At 44.5% G+C, this 23,227-nt stretch overlaps 1 protein-coding gene across 1 annotated transcript in view; it reads left to right on the forward strand.

Moving 5' to 3' along the window:
• The window catches only part of dock2 (dedicator of cytokinesis 2), a 634,661-nt gene that overhangs the window by 585,011 nt on the left and 26,423 nt on the right, over positions 1-23,227 (forward strand). The window contains exons 41-44 of the mRNA XM_078550540.1: positions 5,993-6,134; positions 13,153-13,234; positions 21,075-21,159; positions 21,681-21,767. Coding sequence (XP_078406666.1) covers positions 5,993-6,134; positions 13,153-13,234; positions 21,075-21,159; positions 21,681-21,767 — 396 coding nt within the window. The remainder of the gene's footprint in view (positions 1-5,992; positions 6,135-13,152; positions 13,235-21,074; positions 21,160-21,680; positions 21,768-23,227) is intronic.

Below are 23,227 nucleotides of genomic sequence, written 5' to 3' on the forward strand. Positions count from 1 at the left end.
GGCCACTTGGCCTTTTTGCCTGCCTGGCAACCGTAAGGTTGGTCAGGCAGCGAAAAGTTGCATTCATTTAACCCTTTGATGGCCTTAACAGACCTGTTAATTGTCAGCAGTTGTGCTGCAGATTCCCGCATGCGCCCACCGACTGAAATATCGCACAAGTGTGCGATGACGTCGGGACGCTCGCCCAACGTCATCACGCATCACTTTACACTTGAGCAGGTCAGGTACGCGCCCACCCGCTCAGCGAGAAATTCAGCCCAATGTGTTTTATTGTTGGAGGGATGAGTATTGGCCAGGACATGAGTGAGAACTCCCCTCCTCTTCTTCAAAATAATGCCTTGGGATATATTCCATTCGCCTGAGGGCAGCCAGGACTTTGGTTTAATGTCTCACCCTGGACACTGTAGCATTCCCCCTAGTACTGCACTGGGGTTTTAGGTTTATGTGCTCCAGTTTCTGAAGTGGGGCTTGAACAGACAACATTCAGACTCGGAGGGGGTGGGCGCAGTGTGCCATGGCTGACAACAAATACATGTCATATGCATTATGACCTTATCATCGCTGACATACAAGCTCAGCCCATTGGGAAGTCCAGAAATAAGAGAAGATTAATTCGACAGTGGAAGACATCATGCTGGCTTTGCATCAACATTGGTTTCCCCAGAGGCTGGACAGAAGGTTGGTAGAATTGGATGCTCACACTTAAAATAACCCCTTCAGGATAAGAGCGCTAATAAAGCATCATTGTTGTCAAGGTGGCTGAGAAATAGGTGCAAAGCACAAGTACTGAAGGTGAATCTTCTGCTTCACCATGTCACCAAGGATCCATGACAGAGAGCTGACATTTGTCAGTACAGAAGAAATGCAATAGAATCCGCTTTTAACACACATCCCATATTATTATGATGTTAAATGGCTTTCCTGTGTAAAAACTTCAAACTAATTAATTTTGGCCTCTGAATCAAGCATTACATGTAAACATAACTCAAGCTTCAACTGGAAAAGTAAATATATAATTGCAATACTTTCATAAAATTAGCTCAACAGAGAGAGTTCAATCCAACAGTCGGTCGAGGTGATGTCTATTTGTATAACAAGACTGCACATCTTTCTGTGTGTCAGGTACAATTTATTTTTACAATGAAACTCTCAATAGCCCAAGCGATGGGGGCTCCCAAATGTATCATTTAGCATTGGCAATGCTAGGAATAGAACTGAGTAATATAAACGTGACTGCTGTTCTATGACAAATCGGTCAATTTCAGATAGAGTGATAGTAGGCAGATGTTTGAACAGGCTAATGGATTTCTGGACACTTAGCCAAGCCTCGTTATGTATGCTTGCCTCAGAGCTCAGACATCCATTAGAATACTGAAACACCTGAGCCCCAGAGAAAACATTACTTGATTGACACCTCTGGCTAGCAGATCCCTGCTGTCAATTTCACAATGTTTATTTACATGAGGTTAAGAGGTTTCACGTGCTTGCAGTTTCAGCTATTGAAACTTTAAAGGGTCTGGATGTTTATTGCCCTGTAGTAAAAGGACTTTTTTAACATAGTGGAAAGTTTTTAATTTTTTAAAAGCTTTTTTTATCTATCTAATTGTCACTATAGGATTCATTGATTCCATGCACTACATAGTGAGTCAATGGACACACAAGTGCCACAGCTTGGCATTGGAGGTATGAGGAGCCATGGAGAATAGGGTGGAGGGGCATAACATGGCATGAGGGGCCATGAGAGGGTGAGTGAAGGCGAATAGTTTGGCATGGAGGCATGGGGGCCAAAGGGATTGTTTGGGGGGTATACCTTGGCATGACAGCATGAGGGACCATCAGGGTGGGTGGGGCATGAGGTGGCATAGAGAATGAGTAGAGGATGAGGAAGTGTGATGGGTGAAGGCTGGAGGGATTTTCTGCTTTTATCTTAACTGGAACAAAATCCCACAGCACCAAGGTGGGCCTTTTAAACAACTCATCTCGGCATTGTACGGTCCCTGTAGCTGAACTTTCTCCTGGGTCAACTGGCCCGAATCCAGCCCACATCCACTGGAATTTTCCCAACTCCCGCTACCCGCCTCAAGGATGAAAATTCAGGCCATAGTCTTTTGCCTAACTTCTTAGTTCTGGTATTGTCATTGTCAATGCCCCTTTTTACCTTCGTCAATGCCTCTATCCTTTTTGTGCACACCAAATATGCTCAAACTATCTGTTAGCTTGGCTCCATTGCCTCTATGCCAGAAAGCTATGAAATCAAGAAACACTACAGCGTTGAACACATAACCAGAGCTGCCATTTCAATGCAAAGCAGGGATTGCTGTGCCTCAATCTCTCCCATTGTAAAATGTTCCATGCACCAAAAGATGCATTTGTAAGGGCATTTTTCCTAATCTCACTCCTTACTCTCTTAGTGACATTTTAAATCACTTTTGAAGAACAGTCACTGTTATGTAGGTAAATGCAGCTGCCAATTTAAGATGGATGACTCACAGCAGCACTTTGGATTTTATTATCGGGGCACACGAAGTATCACCATGCATTACAAAGTATTTTCAGCACAGTAACAGGTCATTCGGCCCAGTAGATTCATGAGATTTGTGCTGCTCACACCCCTCTTCAGTTAACCCGTAAACACATCCTTCTATTCTGTTTTCTCTCATGTGCTTATCCAGATTCCCCTTGAAAACATTGCTGCTGTTCAAAGACTCTGTAGTAGTGAGTTCCACATTCTAATTCAGGGGTCAGCAACCTTCTGGAGGTGGCGTGCTGAGTCTTCATTTATCCACTGTAAGGTTTCACATGCCAGTGCTTTATTTTAACATTTATAAAGTAGATATAATTAACCCCCAAACCCTCTTTAACCTTCCCTCCAACCTCCCCCAAAACTCCCCCAACCCCTCACCACCTCCCTCCCCATCCCCACCACCCCGCCTCCAACCCTCCCTCTCGACCGCCCTACCTACGCATGCACGCACGTGCGCGAACACACACACACACATGTGAACACAGCATCCAGTTGGTTCTAAATTTGCAGGCATTCCGACTACTATTTTTCAACTGAGAGCTCTCTCCTGACAGTTGCTACACTGCTGCTGCTGCAGCTTCAGCTTTCTGGCAGGCTTTTCAAACAAAAAATCAGAGCCACACTGCTTCCTGAAATTCGGAAGCAGCAGCACAGCAACTCAGTGAAATTGACAATGACACTGACAAGGCCGCCTCAAACGAGATCGGAATTCTCTGGTTCCGATTTCTTTAGGTCAGTCTGTCAGGCCTGTGACTCTGGCTGCTCACATTTATCTCGCATGCCACCTTTGCCACAGGTTGCTGACCTCTCTTCTAATCGGTCCCCAGGTTAAGAAGTTTCCCCTGAATTCCCAATTAGGAACTGTCTTATATTTATGTCCCCCGCCCCTCTGGGCTCATCTGCAATATGGGGTGGAATTTAATTTCCTCCCACCCCACCCCTCCCCCGGGGGTGAGTTTGGAGGCAGTGGGGCAGTTAATGGGGTGAGAGGGTGCAGTGTGGGGACCCTGCTGCCTTCCTGTCTCTGCCCAATTATGTAGGGGCGGGAAGGCTCGAGGACGGCCTTCCCACCAAAACGCCAGTTGATGTCATTAAGTGGGCAATTGATGTCCGATTAAGGGCCTCATCCTACTGTTGCTGGTATTCAATCAATGGTGGGTAGGGGAGTTGGGAAGACCAAAAAGCAACCCTGATTTCCAGTAGAATATCTTGTTCAAAGGCACAGTGCCTGACCAAGGGACCCAGCATCAGGAAGGGAGCAGGGGCCACAGAAAGCCACCCTCGTGCCCTTACCTCCGACCCCCCCAACTTCTCATGACCCCCACCTTGTGACCCCCATCATGCTTTCATTCACCTGTGACCTGGGGTTCCTCGTTGATCCTGTGCCTCTGGTGGGAGGAATACCGGCAGCAGCCACCACTCCCAGAGAGCTGCTGGCACCTCTCGGGGGCTAGTATTTCCACCCCCTGGCTCCTTAATCTCGGGGAAGTCCCAACAGTGGCTAGTTAAGTGACTGGGCACTTAATACAGCGAGCCTTCCACAGTGGAGGTTCTCCAGGGTGAGAATGAGACCCCCTTTGCAAACATTAAATTCTGCCCATGTTGCCAAATCTACCTTTTTATAACCTTCCAGAATCTTGAAGATCACTATCAGATTACCCCATCATTTATTCTTCTGAACTCCAGCCTGTTCATTCTTTCCTGCTAGGTGTGACTTCTCAGTTCTTGAATCAGTCAGCAAAACGTTTTTGCACCTTCCCCAGTGCCTCTTTTTTAAAAAATCTTGTGAATATCAGAACAGATCACAGTGCTCCAAGTGTTGTCTAGCCAGGGTTCTATAAAAGTTTAACCCTGTTTTGTCCATCTAGATAGGAACACCAGTACTTTGCTGGCTTCTCTTCCAACCTTACTAACCTGTACCTCTACATTTAATGATTTGTGAAGCTGTAACCCGAGATTCTTCTGTTCATCTATCCCAATCAGACATTTATTTTTCAAGAAGTATGTGAACTTCTTATTCTTCCTACCAAACTGTATTTTTCTCCACTTATCATTACTGAAGTCCATTTGCTAAACACACGTCTAGATGGCAAGTCTATCAATATCTTCATGTATTTTATTACAGTCCTCCTCTGTATTAACTACATTCTGCCAGTTTGGTGTCATCCACAAATTTTGAAATTGTGCTTCCAATTCCTGAGTCCAAATTGTTTACGCAAAATTAGTTGCAATTTATATTTAGAACTAATCAAATCACTTGAGGTCTACTATTAATTAGCTGATGAGTGAATTTGATTTGAAATTAATAGTGAATTACTGTGTTTTATTATTTACACACAGCAGGTACTTACTTAATGTAAATTGGATGTTTGCTGTTAGTTTCCTCCACTTATTTAATTGTCCCCGTGCAGCACAGGATCAGAGAAAGAATGCATTTGTGCAAGGCAATGGTTAATCTGTGGTTAGAATAAGTACTTAGTTTTTAGTATCTCATTTTTAAAATGCCATTAAAGCCATAGAGCGCAGAGAGCATGGATTCACCAGAACAGTCTCAGAGACAGAATACTATGGTTTAGAGTAGACTTGAGATGCTAAAACTGTTTTCATGGAACAGAAACGGCTAAGAAGCGATTTAGTAGAGGATTCCTCAGCCAAAGGAAATAGACTTTCACTGTCCTATCATCACTTTTAAAAACCTTGTTTAAAAAATAGTTTAATTGGTCATTTGTCTCATTACTCTTTGTGGGACCTTGCCAGGCGCAAATGGAATGCTGCATTTTTTTCTTTCTTTATTCATAGGATGTGAGCACTGCCAGCATTTGTTGTCCATCCCTAATTGCCCTTGAACTGAGTGGCTAGCTGGACCACTTCAGAGGGCAGTTTAGAGTCAGCCACATTGCTGTGCATCTGGAGTCACATGTAAACCAGATTGGGGAAGGATGGCAGATTACCTTCCCTGAAGGACATTCATGAACTAGATGGATTTTTAGCAAAAGTTGATGACAGTTTCATGGTCACCATTATTGAGAATACCTTTCAATTCCAGTTTCCCTTTATTAGTTGAATTTAAACGCCACCAGCTGCCATTTGAACCCATGTACCCAGAACATGAACCTGGGCCTCTGAATATTAGTCCAATGACATTACCATCACACCACCATCATCCTCTGCATTTGTTTGAATTCTGCAGTGGCTACATTTCACTGGCTGTGAAGCACTTTGATACATCCTGAGGTTATGAAAGATGTTATATAAATGTAAGTTGATTTATTTTGCTGTGCTAATGGGACATTTTTCCACTTCAGCGATCCTGGGTGCGATTGCCGATGTAACGCTAGTAAATGCTGAATTAGGAGTTGTTCGCGGCTGTGGATTGCTGTTCACTAGGAGACTGACCAAACTCATTTCACACAACTAACCAGCAAAAAGACAGGATAAGGAAGTATCTCTTTTTGTCTTTAATACCAGAACAAGGTGTTCATCTACCGGGGGAAGGAATATGAGCGGAGAGAAGATTTTCAAGGAGAGTTGATGACTGAGTTTCCAAATGCAGAGAGAATGAACACAACGTCACCCCCTGCAAGGAACATCAAAGACTCGCCGGGGCAGTGTATCCTTTGGTGTTGACAGTAACATAAGTGGCATCAGTGGGTGGATTACAATCTGCTACTTACCCTATGGCTGGTATTTTTGTACCTGTTGGCTCAACGCTAGTGATGTAATTGCTCAGCCATGTTGTGGTCGATTTTGTGAACTGAAGCACACAGTGAAAGGGCCTCCCCCAAAGGGGGCACCTGATAAAGGCAATCTGGTGAGCAGGACAGCCAGCTAGATATGCAACACTGATGGTTATCTGGTGATTCCCTTTTAACAAACAGAAAATCCAGTGCTCCAGAGAAGGCCAAATTAGGCCTTCTCCATATAATTCCCCTCCTGTTAGCGGGAGTGCAGCCCTACAAAGTTGACTCTGTACTCATTAAACAAATAAATTCAGGAGCGCTGCAGGTACGTGCATTGCTGTATGTAACAACAGCCGCAAACGGTTTAATGTCTCAATTCAATCCCTGGGGTAATATTGACTCAACCGATTACTGCTAGTGCATGAGTAGGAGGGCTACCATTGGCACACACAGTAAACTGCAGTTTATTGTGGGTATGAATAAACTATTTCCACTTGTGAGTAAGTCTGGAACAAAGGAGTATAAATGTAAGATAACTGCTAACAGATCAAAAAAGATTTTACACAGAGTTTTTGGAGTGGTTGAAACGGATACCTTTCATGCATTTAAGGGGAGACTTGATGTATACATGAGAAAGAAGGTAGTAGAGCAATACGGCGGGGGGTGGTGGTGGTGGTAAGGGACTGGGGTGCTTTTGCAGGGTGGGAAGAGATAATTAGAGTAGGGGGAAGGCTTAGGAGAAATATATTCACTGTCATAGACTGGTTGTGCTGAATGGCCTGTTTCCATGCTCCAGGTTTTGTGTAACCTTCATTGTGGCAGCTATAGTTCATATGGATATACCAGTGAACTGTGCCAGCTTAATGCCAAAGACTCTTCTCCCACCTTGTGAAATGGAAATAATAAAGGACTACAAGACCGACCAAATCAAAAGTGAAGCCTTTTCCCAGCATCCTGCTCCTTTAGTTGTAACTCATGGTAGTCTGTCACCTGGTCACCTTGAGGTGGTGACCAAAGCAAGATTCAAAATCCTTCTACTCAAGATAAGTTTGGGAAGGGAATGACAATGGATACAGGAATGTTCCTGTTGCTATACTGTAAGGGAAGGGACCCAGAGCCTATTAAGATAGACATCTTGGTGTTCCATCTATTTTCACTTGTAGTGGGGAGGTGCCTGCCCTTCCACTGGGCATTTCCCAACAGTGGGGATGATTGAAATGATCCCCTCAACCATGAAGAGGACTGCAGGTACAAAACTGTGTCATCACTCCATGCAGTATTATAGCAAGCAGCCATACTCCAAGGCATTGTTTGAGATTGTGGGCTTGACAGAAATAAAGAGAAGCAGGTCATCATGAGGTAAAATCAGAGAGAAGCTGTAACAATTTGGACAGAAGAAAATTGGTCTTAGCTTTTATTATTTGTTTAATGACTTGTCGGAGTGCTATTTATGTGTAAAGGGTGGTCAAAGGTTTCCATTTAGTGCCTGTTAAATTCCAGTTAGTTGTAACTAGCTGAGCAGTAACCAGGCTGCTTAATGACTCGGAAGAGCTGTGCTATTTTGGGAATTCTGCAATAATAATGACTGTGGTGAGTGGTTTGCTGGCATTGACTGTGCAGTTTGACGCAGCAGGTCCAGTTTGCTATTTAGCTCAGCTCCCCAGTGGAGCTACCCTGAGTAGCTTGACATCAAGCAAAGGCTGTGGTTCCCCTCTGCATGAGTGAGGGCAAGGCGACAATAAGATGGAGAATACAAGCAGTGGTAACCTTCTACCAGGATTGCCTCCCTCCCATTTACATAAGATGTATAGTAATGGAATCAGGTCATTTGGTCCAACTGGTCCAAGTCCATGTTTATGCTCCACTTGAGCCTCTTCCCATCACTCCTTACCTAACCTTAGCAACATAATCTTCTTTTCCTTTCTCCATCATATGTTTATCTAGCTTCTTCTTAAATACATCCAAGCTAGTCACCTCAACTACTCCTTGTGGTAGTGAGTTCCACATTCAATCACTCTCTGGAAAAATAAGTTTCTCCTGAATTCTCCATTTTCTTTATGTCTACCTGTTGAACCCTTTTATCACCTTAAAGACGTCTACCAGGCCACCCCTCAGCCTTCTTTTCTCTTTTTAAAAAAAAGAGCCCTGGCCTGTGTAATGTTTCCTGTTCGGTATTCTCAGTTCTGGTATCATCATTGTAAATCTTTTTTGCACCTTCTTCAGCGCCTCTATATCCTTTTTATAATATGGAGACCAGTGCTGTGTACAGCACTCCGAAGTATGATCTAACCAAGGTTCTATGTAAGTTTAACATAACTTCTCTGCTTTTCATTTCTGTCTCTCTCAAAAATGAACCCATGCTTAAAGTTTGCTAATGACTAACCGAAGAGCACAGTGTCAGAGGTCCAGAGCAGGCTATTCCCATCCAAAGAAATTCTAAATGTCATCCCACCATCTTCATTTGGACTCATATTTGTAAAGTCCATGGGAATAGGAACTGGAAATTTCATCCTTCTGCAGTTGGATGGTGCTTTTGTGAGACTGACATGTACTATAGGAGAAGATGACCGTGAGCTTTACTCAAGGAAACACATGAGCTGCATTCTCTCATCAAACATAGTCATCCTAAGTACAATCAATGAAACACAAGTTCTGGACAGGCTAAATGGACTTAAAATAAACAAATCACCAAGGATAGATGATGTTTATTCCACAGTGTTGAGATACACTTGTGAGGAGATTTATAAAATATTGACAATCATTAGGGAGTGATTGGATGCTGAGGAGGTACCACAAAATTTCAAAGAGGTTGATGTGTCTATATTTCAGAACAGGTGACATTCTATATAACTGATTATCTCAAGGTAACCTGTACAACAATTGCCCAGTGGTCAACATTGATTCAGAAGAGGAAAGCCCTGACTCATCCACCTCCTCGACTTCTTTGAGGAAGTGCAACCCAAGTGGACTGTGGGACACCTTAGAAAGTTTTGCAATTTCTAAATCTTTTCACAAAGTTCCAACAAAGGCCTAAGGAACAGTCATACTGGACTTGAAACATTAACTCTGTTTCTTTCTCCACAGATACTGCCAGACCTGCTGAGCTTTTCCCACACTTTCTGTTTTTCTTTCAGATTTCCAGCATCCGTAGTATTTTGCTTTTATTTAAGCTATTAATTAATCCTGAAGCTGTGGGAGATTCAGGGTAAAGTCTGAGAATGGACTAGAAACTAGTCGAAGGGTAGGGCATGACCAGAGTACCTTAGGCCTCGGTGCTGGAATCACTACTATTTCTAATAGTATCAACCTGAATTCAGAAATTCAATACAGTAGGTACAGATTTGCAAATGATATCAAACAAAGAGGAGGAATAGAATGGAAAGATACAGGCCCAATGTTACAGAATGAGTTGGAAAAGAATAGCAGGCAAAACAATAGAAGATAAAGTTTAATGCAAATAAATGTAAAGTTTCTAAAGAAAAAAGAGACAGCTTAACACTCCATACATTGTGTTTAAATATTTGTGGGTGGTGCTGAAAGATGTTGAAGAGTCTTATTAGACTCAAATGAAGAGCAGCAAGCAATAAAGCTAATAAGGTATGGAACTACATGGTCAAAACAGTGGAATACAAATCAAAGGAGGTAAAAATCCAACTTTATAGTGTTCAATTCAGGCCACTGCATCCACTTCTGATCAAGAAATAAGAGATATTTGAGTACTGGAGGCAGAGCAGAGAAGAACCACAAGGCTGATCTGCAATTCAGACGTCTGAGTTACAAGGAAAGGTTAATAGGTTTTCCAGCCTGGAATGGAAGAAGCTTATATATACCTCCAAAAGATCACCTCTACAACACTTACACAACTCCAAACCAAACTACACGGAAATCCAGAGAGAAAGAGTGACTGGAAAATATGGAGTGCACTCACACAACCAAAGAGACATATCTCATTTACCAAAGTCCAAAGGGATCAAAACTGGGTTAGTAGAGCTGAAATGAAGGAACTCCCTCTGGTCAAACTGAATGCAGGGATTCTGCCTAAGCATAACCCACTTAAACGGTGCAGTTTAATAGCCCATTGCTCGTAAAAGCATCTCGCTGCCTGTGCAACCAGGATCAATTTACTCCTTAGGGCATTGGTTTATGGTATTGCAGTTGTGAGTGGAAAGCCCCTAGCCCCTAGTGACAACTCTACTCCACCGGATTCCAGAAGTGAGCCCAACTGGCTGACCAATTGTCAACGATGGCCTGGAGCACTACCACCTGGGACAGGTGTGCCACTACCATGTATGCCTATAGTGGGTTGATTCAGTTCCAATATTTTATCATCAGCCAACTTGACCCTGTATGCACCCATTTTAGCTCCTGAGAAGGTTTAACAACTAGTCGTTCGCTTACAAGACCATTTCACAGAATCACAGTGCAGAAGAGGCCCATCGGCCCATCGAGTCTGCACTGACACGTGAGAAACACCTGACCTACCTACCTAATCCCATTTACCAGCACTTGGCCCATAGCCTTGAATGTTATGACGTGCCAAGTGCTCATCCAGGTACTTTTTAAAGGATGTGAGGCAACCTGCCTCCACCACCCTCCCAGGCAGCGCACTCCAGACCGTCACCACCCTCTGGATAAAAAAGTTTTTCCTCACATCCCCCCTAAACCTCCTGCCCCTCACCTTGAACTTATGCCCCCTTGTGACTGACCCTTCAACTAAGGGGAACAGCTGCTCCCTATCCACCCTGTCCATGCCCCTCATAATCTTGTACACAATTTGTATAATTTTGTAGGGAAAATATTTAACATTCTAGTGTACTGCGCTTTGTAATATAATAAGAACATAATAAGAAATAGAAGCATGAGGAGTCCATTCGGCCCCTCAAACCTGCCCTGCCATTCAATAAGATCATAGTTAATCTGCCCCAGGCCTCAACTCCTTTTTCGTGCCAACTCCTCATAGCCCTCAACTCCCCAATATTTCAAAAACCTATCTACCTCCTTTTTAAATACTCTCAGTGATCTAGCCTCCACAACTCTCTGATGTAGAGAATTCCAAACATTCACTACCCTCTGAGAGAAGAAATTCCTTCGCATCTCAGTTTTAAATGAGTGTCCCCCTTATTCTGTAACTACGTCCCCTAGTTCGAGAATCCCCCACCAGTGAAAACATCTTCTCAACATCTACCCTGTCAAGCCCCCTCAGAATCTTGTATGTTTCAATAAGATCACCCCTCATTCTTCTAGACTGTAATGAATAAAGGCCTAACCTGTTTAGCCATTCTTGATAAGTCAACCCCTTCATCCCAGGAATCAGCCTCATGAATTTCTTTTGAACTGCCTCCAATGCCAGTATATCTTTTCTTAAATACAGGGACCAGAACTGTAACAGTACTCCAGGTGTGCCCTCACCAACAGCCTGTACAGTTGTAACAATACTTCCCTATTTTTCAACTCCAACCCCCTAGCAATAAAGGGTAAAATTCCATTTACCTTCTTAATTACTTGCTGCATCTGGATGCTAACTTTTTCTGTTTCATGTACAAGAACACCCAGATCCCTCTGTACCGTACTTTTTTGGAGTCTCTCTCCATTTAAATAATAGTCTGCCTTTAGATTCTTCCTACCAAACTGCATGAACTCTCACTTTCCTACATTAAACTCCATCTGCCAAGTTTTTGCCCACTCACTCAACCTATCTATATCCCCTTGCAGATTCCTTATGTCCTCATCACAACATGCCCTTCCACCTATTTTTGTATCATCAGCATAGTTGGATACATTACACTTTGCCCCTTCCAACACTTGCTGGTCACTGTAGATCGCACCGGTGTCCACCAGCTCCCACATACTACAGCTGCAATACATCTCCTGCCCAGCCTTCTCTATTCTATTTAATTAATTAATTTGGATGTTAAATATTTTAAAAGTGAATTTCTTAACTGTACTCTACAGCTGTAATAACGTCTCCTGATTTAAACCACTTGGCAAATCAAAATATTGCAGACAGTAACCTCTAGTTACACGCATTTGATCTGAAAGGATTTTTTAAGTAATAAAAACAGAAAATGCTGGAAAAACTCAGCAGGTCTGTCAGCATCTGTGGAGAGAGAAGGAGAGTTAACTTTTTGAGTCTGTATGACTCTTTTTCAGAGGATTTTTTAAGCTTCAAATTCATTACCTGTAATCAGGCACTGAAATTAGGGCTGTCTCTTCTACTGGAAGCCTTAATTACAGCTGGAGATCAGTTCTATCACACACACAGTTACATGTGCACTAATGATGCCCCCCAATCTCCAGGGCAGGAATGATGAGAAACATTTAAAAAATTTTCTTTCATGGGATGTGGGTGTTGCTGGCATTGATGTTGCTCATCCTTAATTGCCCTTGAGAAGGCGGTGGTGAGCTACCTTCTTGAACTGTTACACTCCACCTCTTATACCCATAAGTGCTGCTAGGAAGGGAGTTCCAAGATTTTGACCCATCAACAGTGAAGGAACAGCGATGTAGTTCCACATCAGGATGGTATGTAGTTTGCAGGGGAACTTCCAGGTGATGATGTTCCCATGTATCTGCTGCCCTTGTCCTTCTAGAGCTTGTGGGTTTGGAAGATGCTGTCGAAGGAGCCTTGCTGAGTTGCTGCAGTGCATCTTGTATATAGTACACGCTGCTGCCATTGTGCAGTGATAGTGAAGGGAGTAAATATTTAAGATGGTGCCAATCAAGTGACTGCCTTGCCCTGGTTGTCAAGCTTCTTCAGTGTTGTTGGAGCTGCTCTCATCCAAGTAAGTAGAGAGTATTCTATCACATTCCTGATTTGTGCCTTGTAGATGGTGGACAGGCTTTGGGGTGTCAGGAGGTGAGTTACACGCCACAAAATTCCCAGCCTCCGCCTTGCTCTTGTAATTACAACCATTATACTACTCACTACATCCTTAACCTGACTCTCAGTGATTCAGTGTTTCACTGTCCAGCCAGTCCTAGAGGAACCATCCCGCTTCAAGGACAAGCCAGTGCCAGACCAAGTCATAAAGTAAGTATGACAGCAGTACTGTGACACTCCTAATATGGTGCGTGGGTTGCTTTTGACCTGTATCTCCTTTACCTAGTGTTAGTCTTCTCAGCTGCCATTCACTGGATTGAGAAGCACTCATTTTGGTTTATGCCAGTCCTCGAAGGATCCAGCTATTTTCACGGGTTTGTGACATTGATTCATTATTTTTGACCACCTGACCTGCCCTGACCATTGCCCCAATACCTATGACCTAGGCAGGTTCACTGATCTTCACCTCTCTGAAACTCCAATGACCTTTCAAATTATGGGATGAACACTCACCTCTTCTTACTGAGAGAAGAACTGAGGGAGTGTGGTTAGGAGGCAGTAGTTATCCATTAGCAGTGGGGGGTAAAGACTGAAGGCCCCACTCATTTAATAGAGGCAGCTGGTTACTGGGGTTGAGATATCAAACAACATTGTTGTTGCCATGTAGAGGAAACTGTTCTGCATGGAGCTATGTTCTTCCTGATCTGAGCCAATTGCTGATGAAGAGACTGCCTGAAATGTTCCATTCTCCAATAATCATCCCTTACCTTTGTGGGGGAAAAAGCTCAAAATTTATAAGCTAGCCTTGAATTGGGGTCTGGAGTATCAAAGCATTTCTGTGGGCACTTAGGCAGAGGAATAACAGCACTACTACAGTCATTTGGTCTATAACCTAGGTTGACACTCCAGTACAGAGCTGAGGGAGTACTGCATTGTTGGAAATGCTGCCTTTCAAATGAAACTCTAAAGCAAAGCCCTCTCTGGCCTCTCATATGGATGTAAAAGATCACATGCACCATTTGGAAGAAGACCAGAGGAGTTATCTCCAGTGTCCTGGCCAACCGTTATCTTTCAAAAAGCACTTAAATCAGATGATTTAGTCATTTATTTCTTTACTGTTTGTGGGAGCTTACAGTGTGCAGATTGGCTGCCATGTTTCCTGCTTTACTATGGTGACTACACTTCCAAATACTTCATTGGCTATAAAGGGTTTTGGGGCAACCTGAGGTCATGAAATGTTTTACGGGAACGTCTTTCTTCCTTTTAATGAACTCTTCACTTGACAATCTAAAATCACCTTGAAAATTGATCAAAAACGGTAATGCTTTAGGCACTCAAGTCTAGCTTTGTCCATTGTTTGAAGTTATGCTGCACAGGGGAAGTACACAAATCTCTCATGACTCTGGTTAAAGCTGAGTTACTGGAGTACAGGGTCAAATCTGTTCATGTTATCTTTAAAATCAAGTAATCTTAAAGCTGTTACATTAGCTGATTAAACCTTCAAATGGTTGATCCACAACAACAAGAACCAAGCAAATTAGTTTAATCATTAACTGTTCCCAAATGATTTAACTTCCCATTGAAGAGCACAACACAAACTGAGATGACCTACTACTATCCACATTACGGCGATACTCTCTGGGTTCTAGGGAAATGACCTATTGAGAACAGCAGGATAGGATTGAATCTTGATGATGTGAGGCTGGGTGAATGTTCTGATGACCTTCGGGAGTAGTTTTTGCAGACAATTCCTTCAGTAGATTAAATGGGTCGGATGGAGCACTTGATAGGTTGAATTGCAGATGGCTCGTGCTGGTGGCTTAGTCAGGAAACTGAAATTTTGAGCCAACGTAAGCTACCATTAACAGTTCAGGTCAATGGCTTTTCATTAGAACTGAGGGGAAATAGAGATAATGAGACAACCATGCCAGCGATTCTCAATGAGAAGATTGAGGTGGGGGGGGGTGTGGGGCAGGTTGGTTGTGAGCAATAGAACAGGAGGAGGGGTTCAGGTGTAACATGAATTCTGGATAGGAGATGGGATGGGGGGGAAGGCCTCCTAGTCAAAGAAGTGGGCATGGCGGCAGAAGAAACTTATATCTTGGATTGATACAGTTGAGAATTCATTGAGGTGGAATTTGAGAAGCATGAAGTAGGGTTGTGAACCCTCCAGGATTGTACTAGAGTCCATGAAGATCAATGATCTCCAGGTCACTGCTGTAAGGAATCCAGGAGAAGAACCAGGAATTAAGAAAGAAATGTGCATTTTTTCATTTAATTTGATTTTGATGCTGGGGAAGAAGGCTGTCTTTTTATTGACAGCCAACAAGCATCCAATTGGATAAGGAAGATTTCCAATTTGTATGGGTAGGCAAGGTTGGAGTCGGGTCAGTAGGAGGCGGGAGATCATGTGATGAACTCTCCTAAAATATATGCAACCAGAGTCAGCAATCCAAGGATAAAGCTGAGGTCTTTCCTGAGGATTGATGCTTTGGGGTCAGGAGGATTGGGTTGGTGGGTCAAAATACCTTTGCTAAATGCATACTTTTGCATACATCTCCAACTCTCTGCATGTGGGGCCTGTGCCAGATACTCGAAGGCCAGCTGAGCACTGTGCAGAAAGTTTGATCACAGTTTTCAGACACTTGCAACAGGAATCATTTGAACTTCTAAACCTGCACTGCCACCTTGTGTCCACACTATAAAATATATTTCAGAATTGTAGGTGTTTGACTTCAGGTAAAATCACTGGAAGATGATGTTTTATTAATTGCACAGGCTGTTGTGTAGGAGTCACTGTTATCAGGTTAAAGAGGTTGTGGAGAGCTTTGTGGTCTGAATACAATTCTTACGGGTCTTAATCAGTACGCTCGGACAATCACTTCATTCTACGGCTTAAGATCAGCAATAGCAATAACACTAGCCCTTTGGAAATTTGTTGTGTTATCACTTCCCTGAATAAACAATCTGTGTATCAACACTGGGAAAATAGTACAGGTATTGACACTGGGAGAGTCACAGCTATTGACACAGAGAGAGTGGTACAGGTATCAATTGGGAGAGTCATAGCTCCACTGCTCCTAAGGTTCATCTCTCTGATTCCAGATAAATAGGTGATATGTATGCTTTGTTATTTAAATCTTATATTTATCACAACAATGAGCTGGTTTGGATGTAGCTGAACAACACCATCAACAAACCATCTGAATTGGAGACAATAACTCCACAGCTGCAGTATGAATATAGAATTAGAGCAGTGTATTAAATAATGATTAAAATTCAAGGAGGAATAGAAACTTGCACCTATCATGATTTTTCATTGCAATGATTTTCATCATGATGATTTCCCCTTGCTATCGCATTTTGTCATGGGCTGGAATTTGTTGGACGTCATGGCGGGTGGGGAACAATATGGCGAGAAGGCCAAATATTGTTTTCACCCTAGCATGAAAGCACAACAGGATCATCCAATCATGTCCGCCATGGCGGAACACAAATCCCGCTACAGGCAGGCGTGAGCCCGATTTGCATCATCCCGGTGAAGGGATGGAAAGTAAGACCCAACTGGAATCGTTCCCACATGTCCAATTTACCGTTATGCCAGCGGGAAAACACACCAGCCCAGAACATGTCTCGCCAAGTGTGACGTGCAGAAGTCAGGACTTACCGTTAGTCCCTTGCTCAGATCGCAGAATCTGAGCAGCAAAAGATGCTAGAGCCCTACACCTACCGGACCCTGGAGGAACACGTGCATCACACGCTGGGTGGATTCTCATGGACGTGGCTCCACCGTGAGGCAGCTCACGGATGGTGAGAGATGTCCATTGATGTCTTGGGTCTGCTTTGGAACGTCACAGTCTAGGCCATGGGCTGCTACGAATGATCAGCGTGGGGGTGGGAGTGGGGAGGAAGTTCCAGCTGCAAGTGGGAGAGGAAGGTATACCAGAGGGGGTGGGTAAGGAAGGTCTAGGTGTGACTGGAAGAGGAAAGGGTATGAGGGCGGTGAGGGGGAAGGGTGAGGCTGAGAGTAGGGTAAACAAAGGTGTCTGAGGGGGGCAGAACATGTGGCTGGGAATGGGAGACAAAGGTATCGGGCGGGATGAGGTTGGGAGGGGGGAACGAAGGTGACGGGGTGAGGTTGGGAGGGATGAAGGTGTTGAAGGGGTGAGATTGGGAGGTGGAGGAGGGTGTAATGGGGGGAGAATGTGACAAGTGGAGAGGTAGGCGTAAGAAGGGAGGAAGGTGTCAAGGAGGAAGTTCTAAGGGGGGAAGGAGTTTGGAGGTGGGGGGAAGAGTCCCGGGGGAGGAAGCTGTCTTGGGGGAGGAGGGGCAAAGTGTTTTGGGGGAAGGAGGGAGGAAGGGTGGAAGAGGGTGGAAGTGGGTGGGGGCTGTCCAGGTGAAAGTGCAAGGGAGGGGTCTGTGGAGTCAATGACTGCCTCCTGGGGAATGAACAGAGGGTGGACACGGTAGGAGGGAACGGTGAGTATGAGAGGGGGCAGAGGGAGCCGGAAGAGTGGGAGGGTGAGGGTGCATTGATAGCAGTAGAAGAGATGGTGGTTGGTGAGGACTCTGAAGCAGGCATGGACCCTGGGGGTGGGGAGGAGGAGGTCAGTGGATGGGGTGGGATTCTCAGGAAGGTAGGGAATATGCACGTTCACCCAGACATCCTGAAAAGACAAGGGTTCAGGTTGGTAGGTGACAGTGGGGAGGTGGAAGATGATGCTGGGGTTCAAAAGTGATGGGGGAAAGGGTATGGGTGACTGGGGGAGGGGGAAAACGGGGAAGCTGATCATAAACTTTGACTACGGCCATCGATGTTGAATTCGCAAGTGAGCAGAGCCTCGTGTTGGGCGGGAACAGGTGCTGCATGGGAGTGTGATCAGTGGGCGGGCGGAGATGCAGGTCAGCTCAGATGGACAACTGGAAGAGAACCCCAGCAGGCAGCACTGAAAATGCTCAGGACAGTGAGATGAGTGTGATGGAGGAATGCTCCACGTGAGTGGGAGAATGATTGTAGAAGACTCCAAAAGGCCCTGCCATACACACACTTCTCCCCCCAGAATCACTCATGGGCCGGCTGGAAGCAGCTGAACTGCTAGTGGGGGTGGGGGTGATCCAGGGGGAGGACTGTAAATGAACCTGAAAGACAACATTATAACATTATTCAGTGAAAGTGAATATATTTTCAGATTATAAAGTGACAAAATGTGTTCACCTGTGCAATCACTTGTGATCAGAATTTCTTAACTTTTCTAGCCCTACCACTTCTTCCAGGTGCTGCTCTGACATCCGCAGCAGGAGTGGAGACAGCCTGTGCAATAGTTGGCCCTGTTGTCTCTGTTGATTTTGGTGTGCGTCCTCTGGAGAGCTGAGGCCTTGAGGGCCTGGCATGCTTTGGTTGTCCTCCTGTGGTCCAGCTGCTCCCTCTGTGGTGACAGAGGATGAGGTTGAGGGGGTCACAGGCAAAGGGGACTCGGAGGGAGCGGATAGCCTCTGAGTTTCCTGAGTGGATGACCCAGGGGGGTCCAGCTGCCGCTCCTCCTCCCTTCGGGTGCCCAAGGGCCCCAGCCTGACTCCTTGAGGGGAAGGAGCACCTGGAGGGACATCATGGTGCCCCATTTCCCTCATGCGTTGTCATTACAGGAACTCATCCATGGCTACCGAGATGGAGTACAGGTCTGCACACATCTCTGCGTTCTGCTGGACCAGGGTCTCCTTGGAGTCCACCATCTTTTTATGGAGATCTTCATGTGCGCACATGAGGGCACCACTTCATCAGAGAGCAGGCGGATGCACTCCTTTGACTCGCATGCCACTCTGTCGTGGGCTTCCAACAGCTCTGCCTGATTTTCCCCCACCTTCTGACTCTCCAGGATGAATTGGAAGGCCAAATCCAGAGGTTCGTCATCTACCTCGGACCTCACAAATGCCTCTTCCCCAGCAGTCCTCCGAGTGCTGGGGAGCTCAGTTGAACCTGCCTCATCCTGCTGCAGACACGTGTCCATGCAGTGACCACCAGATTGTGAATATAAGCCTGCTCTAGACCTAGGTCCCATCGAGGTGTGTGTCTCTGCGTTGGTGGAGGGTATGGGTAAGCTCTGTGATGGATCTTCCACGCTGCTTATTTCCAGCTCTTCAATGGAGGAGGTGTCCTCTTGGCTGGAGGTGAAGACCTGGATGGAGCTGAGGGACTGGCTGGCTGAGGGCGTTGGTCACTTGGCAGAGCTCCCTGTGAACCAAAGTAGAAATAATTAGTGCATGGCAGCAGAGTCAAAAGCAGGAGAGAGAGCACTCATTACATTGAGAGAGAGATGATGGGGTGCAGGATCCTCATGTGAGTGTTCGCCTCCTATCTCACCATCGCCGCAGGCATGGTCCATGTCCTCACCAGTCAGTGCGAAGGCTCACTCCTCAAAGTGAGTTAGGGGCCTGTTGTGAGCCAGCTTCTCCTGCATGAGAACAGATGGAGAGAGTGTGAGCAGGACGCATTGCACTGCTTGGAATGTTTGTGTGGTGAGCGGAGCCATGGACAGGATGAGGACACAAGCTCCATAGGATATGAGCCTGATGGAGATGTGAGGGTGTGTGTGAGAGTTAGTGGTGTTGTCCTTTGAGGTGTGAGATCCCTGTGGATGTGTGATGGGTTTGTGTGTGAGTTGAGGGTGATGAGGTGGTTGACTTACCCTGGCGGAACGGATGAGACCATTCATCCTCTTCCTGCACTGGATGGCTGACCTACTCTATGCTCTGGTGGTGCTGACCGCTGCTTCCACTGCCGCTTCCACCACCTCCCAGACTAGATTAAGTGACTCTGGTGGACCTCCTGCGGCCAGACCGTGGGTAGAGTACATCGCAGCGACCTTCCACTGCATCCAGAAAGCGCCCCAGAGAGGCTTCACTAAATTTCAGGGCTCCATCTTATTTGCTTTCGGGGCCATTCTGTTGCCTGGAGCAGTCCTGATCTGTAGGAATTAAATAGGCTGAGCTCTGGTACGCTTTAAATATCGCGCTGGGAGCGAGGAAGCACTGAGGTCACAGTGTGGCGGGGAAACCTGAGCCCGCCCGCCAGTGATCTGGAGTGTTTCCAATGAATGCATTATTAATGAGGTGGGACTCACTGGGAACGGGATGACATAATGCGAAAACCCGCTATTGCAGCCGGCGGGTAAAACAATTTTTTCCCTGTCTGCTACCACACTTTGTGCAAATCTGGAACAACACAGGCCATGGTTTCTGACTTTGGAACTGATAAGTTGAAAAATGAACTCAATCCTGTTGATAGAATTCGAAGACACTTGCTCCCTGTACTCTGACTCTCCTTATACTCCAGTCCATTGGGTGAAAAGACAAGGCAGCAATGAATAAGAGATGGTACTCACTCTGTGAAACCCAGTCCTGACTTAGTCTCTTTGAAAAGCTACCCTGTTATGAACTCTACCCTTCCTGTTTAATTTCCTCAGTTAAAGTTCTGCATGAATACAGCACCCCCCGCCCCCTCAAAGAGGATTCCACAATGTTCATCCATCCCCCACCAATCAAGCCCTTCTGCTCAATATAAAAATACCCAGTCCTCTTCGAAGGGTTAATAGGTGAATGTCCAGTATTCACTATATTTACCTCTAGACTAAAGGAGTAATCAGCAAATGCCAGCATTCACTGTATTTAACCCCACAATAAAGGGCAAATGAATAAATATCCTAATTTACTGTGCTTAACCTACACTAAATGGGTAAAAGAGGAATACCCCCATTCACTGTACTTACCCCCACACTAAAGAGCTAATGAACAATTACCTATATTCACTGTAGTTACCCCTACTGGTTAAATACCACCATTGACAATACCCACCCCTACGCGAAAGGGATAACGGGATGAATAGCCAAAATTCACTGTACTTATCCTTGTATTAGGGGTCCAGTTGTGGTTAAATTGACCTGATAGCCCACATAAGCTGCCCAGTTAAGAGAGAGGAGATTACAAGGTTAGCTGTATGTCATTCCATGATCTGTATGTCATTGTGTGAGTCACTTTATATCTTTGATTTTCCCAGCTTCTACAAGGCAAATTACGTGCAGAAGTTTCAGTACTCGCGACCGATCCGAAAGGGAACAGTGGACCCAGACAATGAATTTGCTGTAAGACATATACTTATTTTACTAATCTAGTGTGGACAGAATAGCAAGGAACAGCAAGATTGGTGTAACTATTCAGACTGAAGAGAAGCCTTTCTTTGCAGCATGAGTGGGATTTTTAAATACTGAGCACAAAACATTGCAAAGGGAGGAGGAGAGAGAAAAATTCTCTCCTCCAAGCTTTTGGGGGCAGCAGGTCATTTATAGTTTTTCAAAAACATTTTTGTGGCTGTTATACTGTCATCAAGGGTGCCACAAAAATAGAACGTTTATATATTGCATCGGAAAGAAAGCTGCCTCACTCCTAAATGTACCATGTCCCTCCTCAATTATATCACTGGTCCCCTCTATATGTTATATCATGACCTGCAGTGAAAGAAGCTTTGTGTGTCCTCCTTTGTTAGACCACCACTGGTACAAACAACATGTCTCAACAGCATGATGCACACACAACAATCGTATATCATAGTTTGAGAACATAGCATTAATTTATCCTGTTAAACCCATTTATTTATGTCTTACAGTCAATGTGGATTGAGAGGACAACATTTATCACAGCTTATAAATTACCTGGAATTCTGCGTTGGTTTGAAGTCAGCTCCAGTTCCACTGTGAGTACAATATCCCTCAGTGCGACACTAACTTGTTCCCAATGTGTGCTGCTGGGATTCAACCCTTTGTCCTTTGATAGGAAGTCCCACACTCAACTGGTAACTGCAGAAGCCCCAAAAATCAAGCAGAAATGACTCAAGATCAGCTCTCATTTGAATCCAAATATGCACACTGTTACCATGCCTGTGAAAGAACACGCACCAGTACTGTAATAGTATGAGCATACACACAGTATTGTATTAGTGTGTGAATATGCAGATACAGCAAGAAATTACGAAGGTAAATGGTATGTTTGCCTTCATTGGAAGGAGATTGGAGTGTTAGAGTTGGGAAGTTTTGCTGCAGTTATCTAACTCACCTGAAGTACTGTGCACAGGTTTGGTCTCTACCTAAGAGGAATGAAATGCTATGAAACCTGACAATGATGAGGATAGTTGTAGCCTTCACATTGACATAGATGGGATGGTGAAATGGGCAGGACCATGGCTGATGGAGTTCAATGTGGAGAAGTGAGAAGTGATGCACTTCAGGAGGACAAATATGGAAAGACAGTTTACTATAATTGGCATGGTTTTGAAAAGTATAAATGATCAGAGAGACCTTTGTGTGCATGTGAACAAATCCTTTAAGATGACCAGGCAAGTTTTTTAAAAATTTGTTCTTGGGATGTGAGTGTCACTGGCAAGTCCAGCATTTATTGCCCCTCTCTAATTGCCCTTAAACTGACTGGTTTACTGGGCCATTTCAGAGGGCAGTTAAGAATCGTCTACAGTGCTGTGGATCTGGAGTCACATGTAGGCCAGGTGGATGGAAAATTTCCTCCCCTAAAGGACATTAGTGAACTAGCTGGGTTTTTATAAGAATTGATGATAGATGTTATGGTCACCATTGTAGAATAATGGGTTAATAGTTATGATAATGAGACAGTGATGTGCATCATGATGCAGCAGTGACATCAGCTGTCATATGCAAGAGACTGAGAAGAGAAGATGGAATAGTCTGTACAAGAAAGAGATGTACTTACCTAGAAGCTTAGAATGTACTATCGTGTAAATAAAGGAGTTTGTGAAGAAACCTTACGGAGTTAGACCTAAATAGAGGGAAACCTTCCTGATCCAGAACAGACCACAAGTTGCCCAAAGAGAGATCAAATACTATTCGAAGTGAAAACCAAACCAAAAACCAACCATTGCTGAGAATAGCTTCATAATTACAGATTTATTAATTGAATTTAAATTCTACCAGCTGCCATGGTGCGATTTAAACTCATGTCCCCAGAGCATTAGCCTGGGTCTCTGGATTACCAGCCTAGTGACATAACCACTATACCACCATCTCCCTGCAAGTTAATAAGGTGGTTAAAAAAACATATGGTTTACTTGGGTTTATGAATAAATGCATAGAATATAAAAGCAAATAGATCATGCCAGAACTTTATAAATCATTGGTTAAGCCTCAG

Source organism: Cetorhinus maximus, chromosome 10 (assembly GCF_964194155.1).
Source record: "Cetorhinus maximus chromosome 10, sCetMax3.hap1.1, whole genome shotgun sequence".
Classification (NCBI taxonomy): domain Eukaryota; kingdom Metazoa; phylum Chordata; class Chondrichthyes; order Lamniformes; family Cetorhinidae; genus Cetorhinus; species Cetorhinus maximus.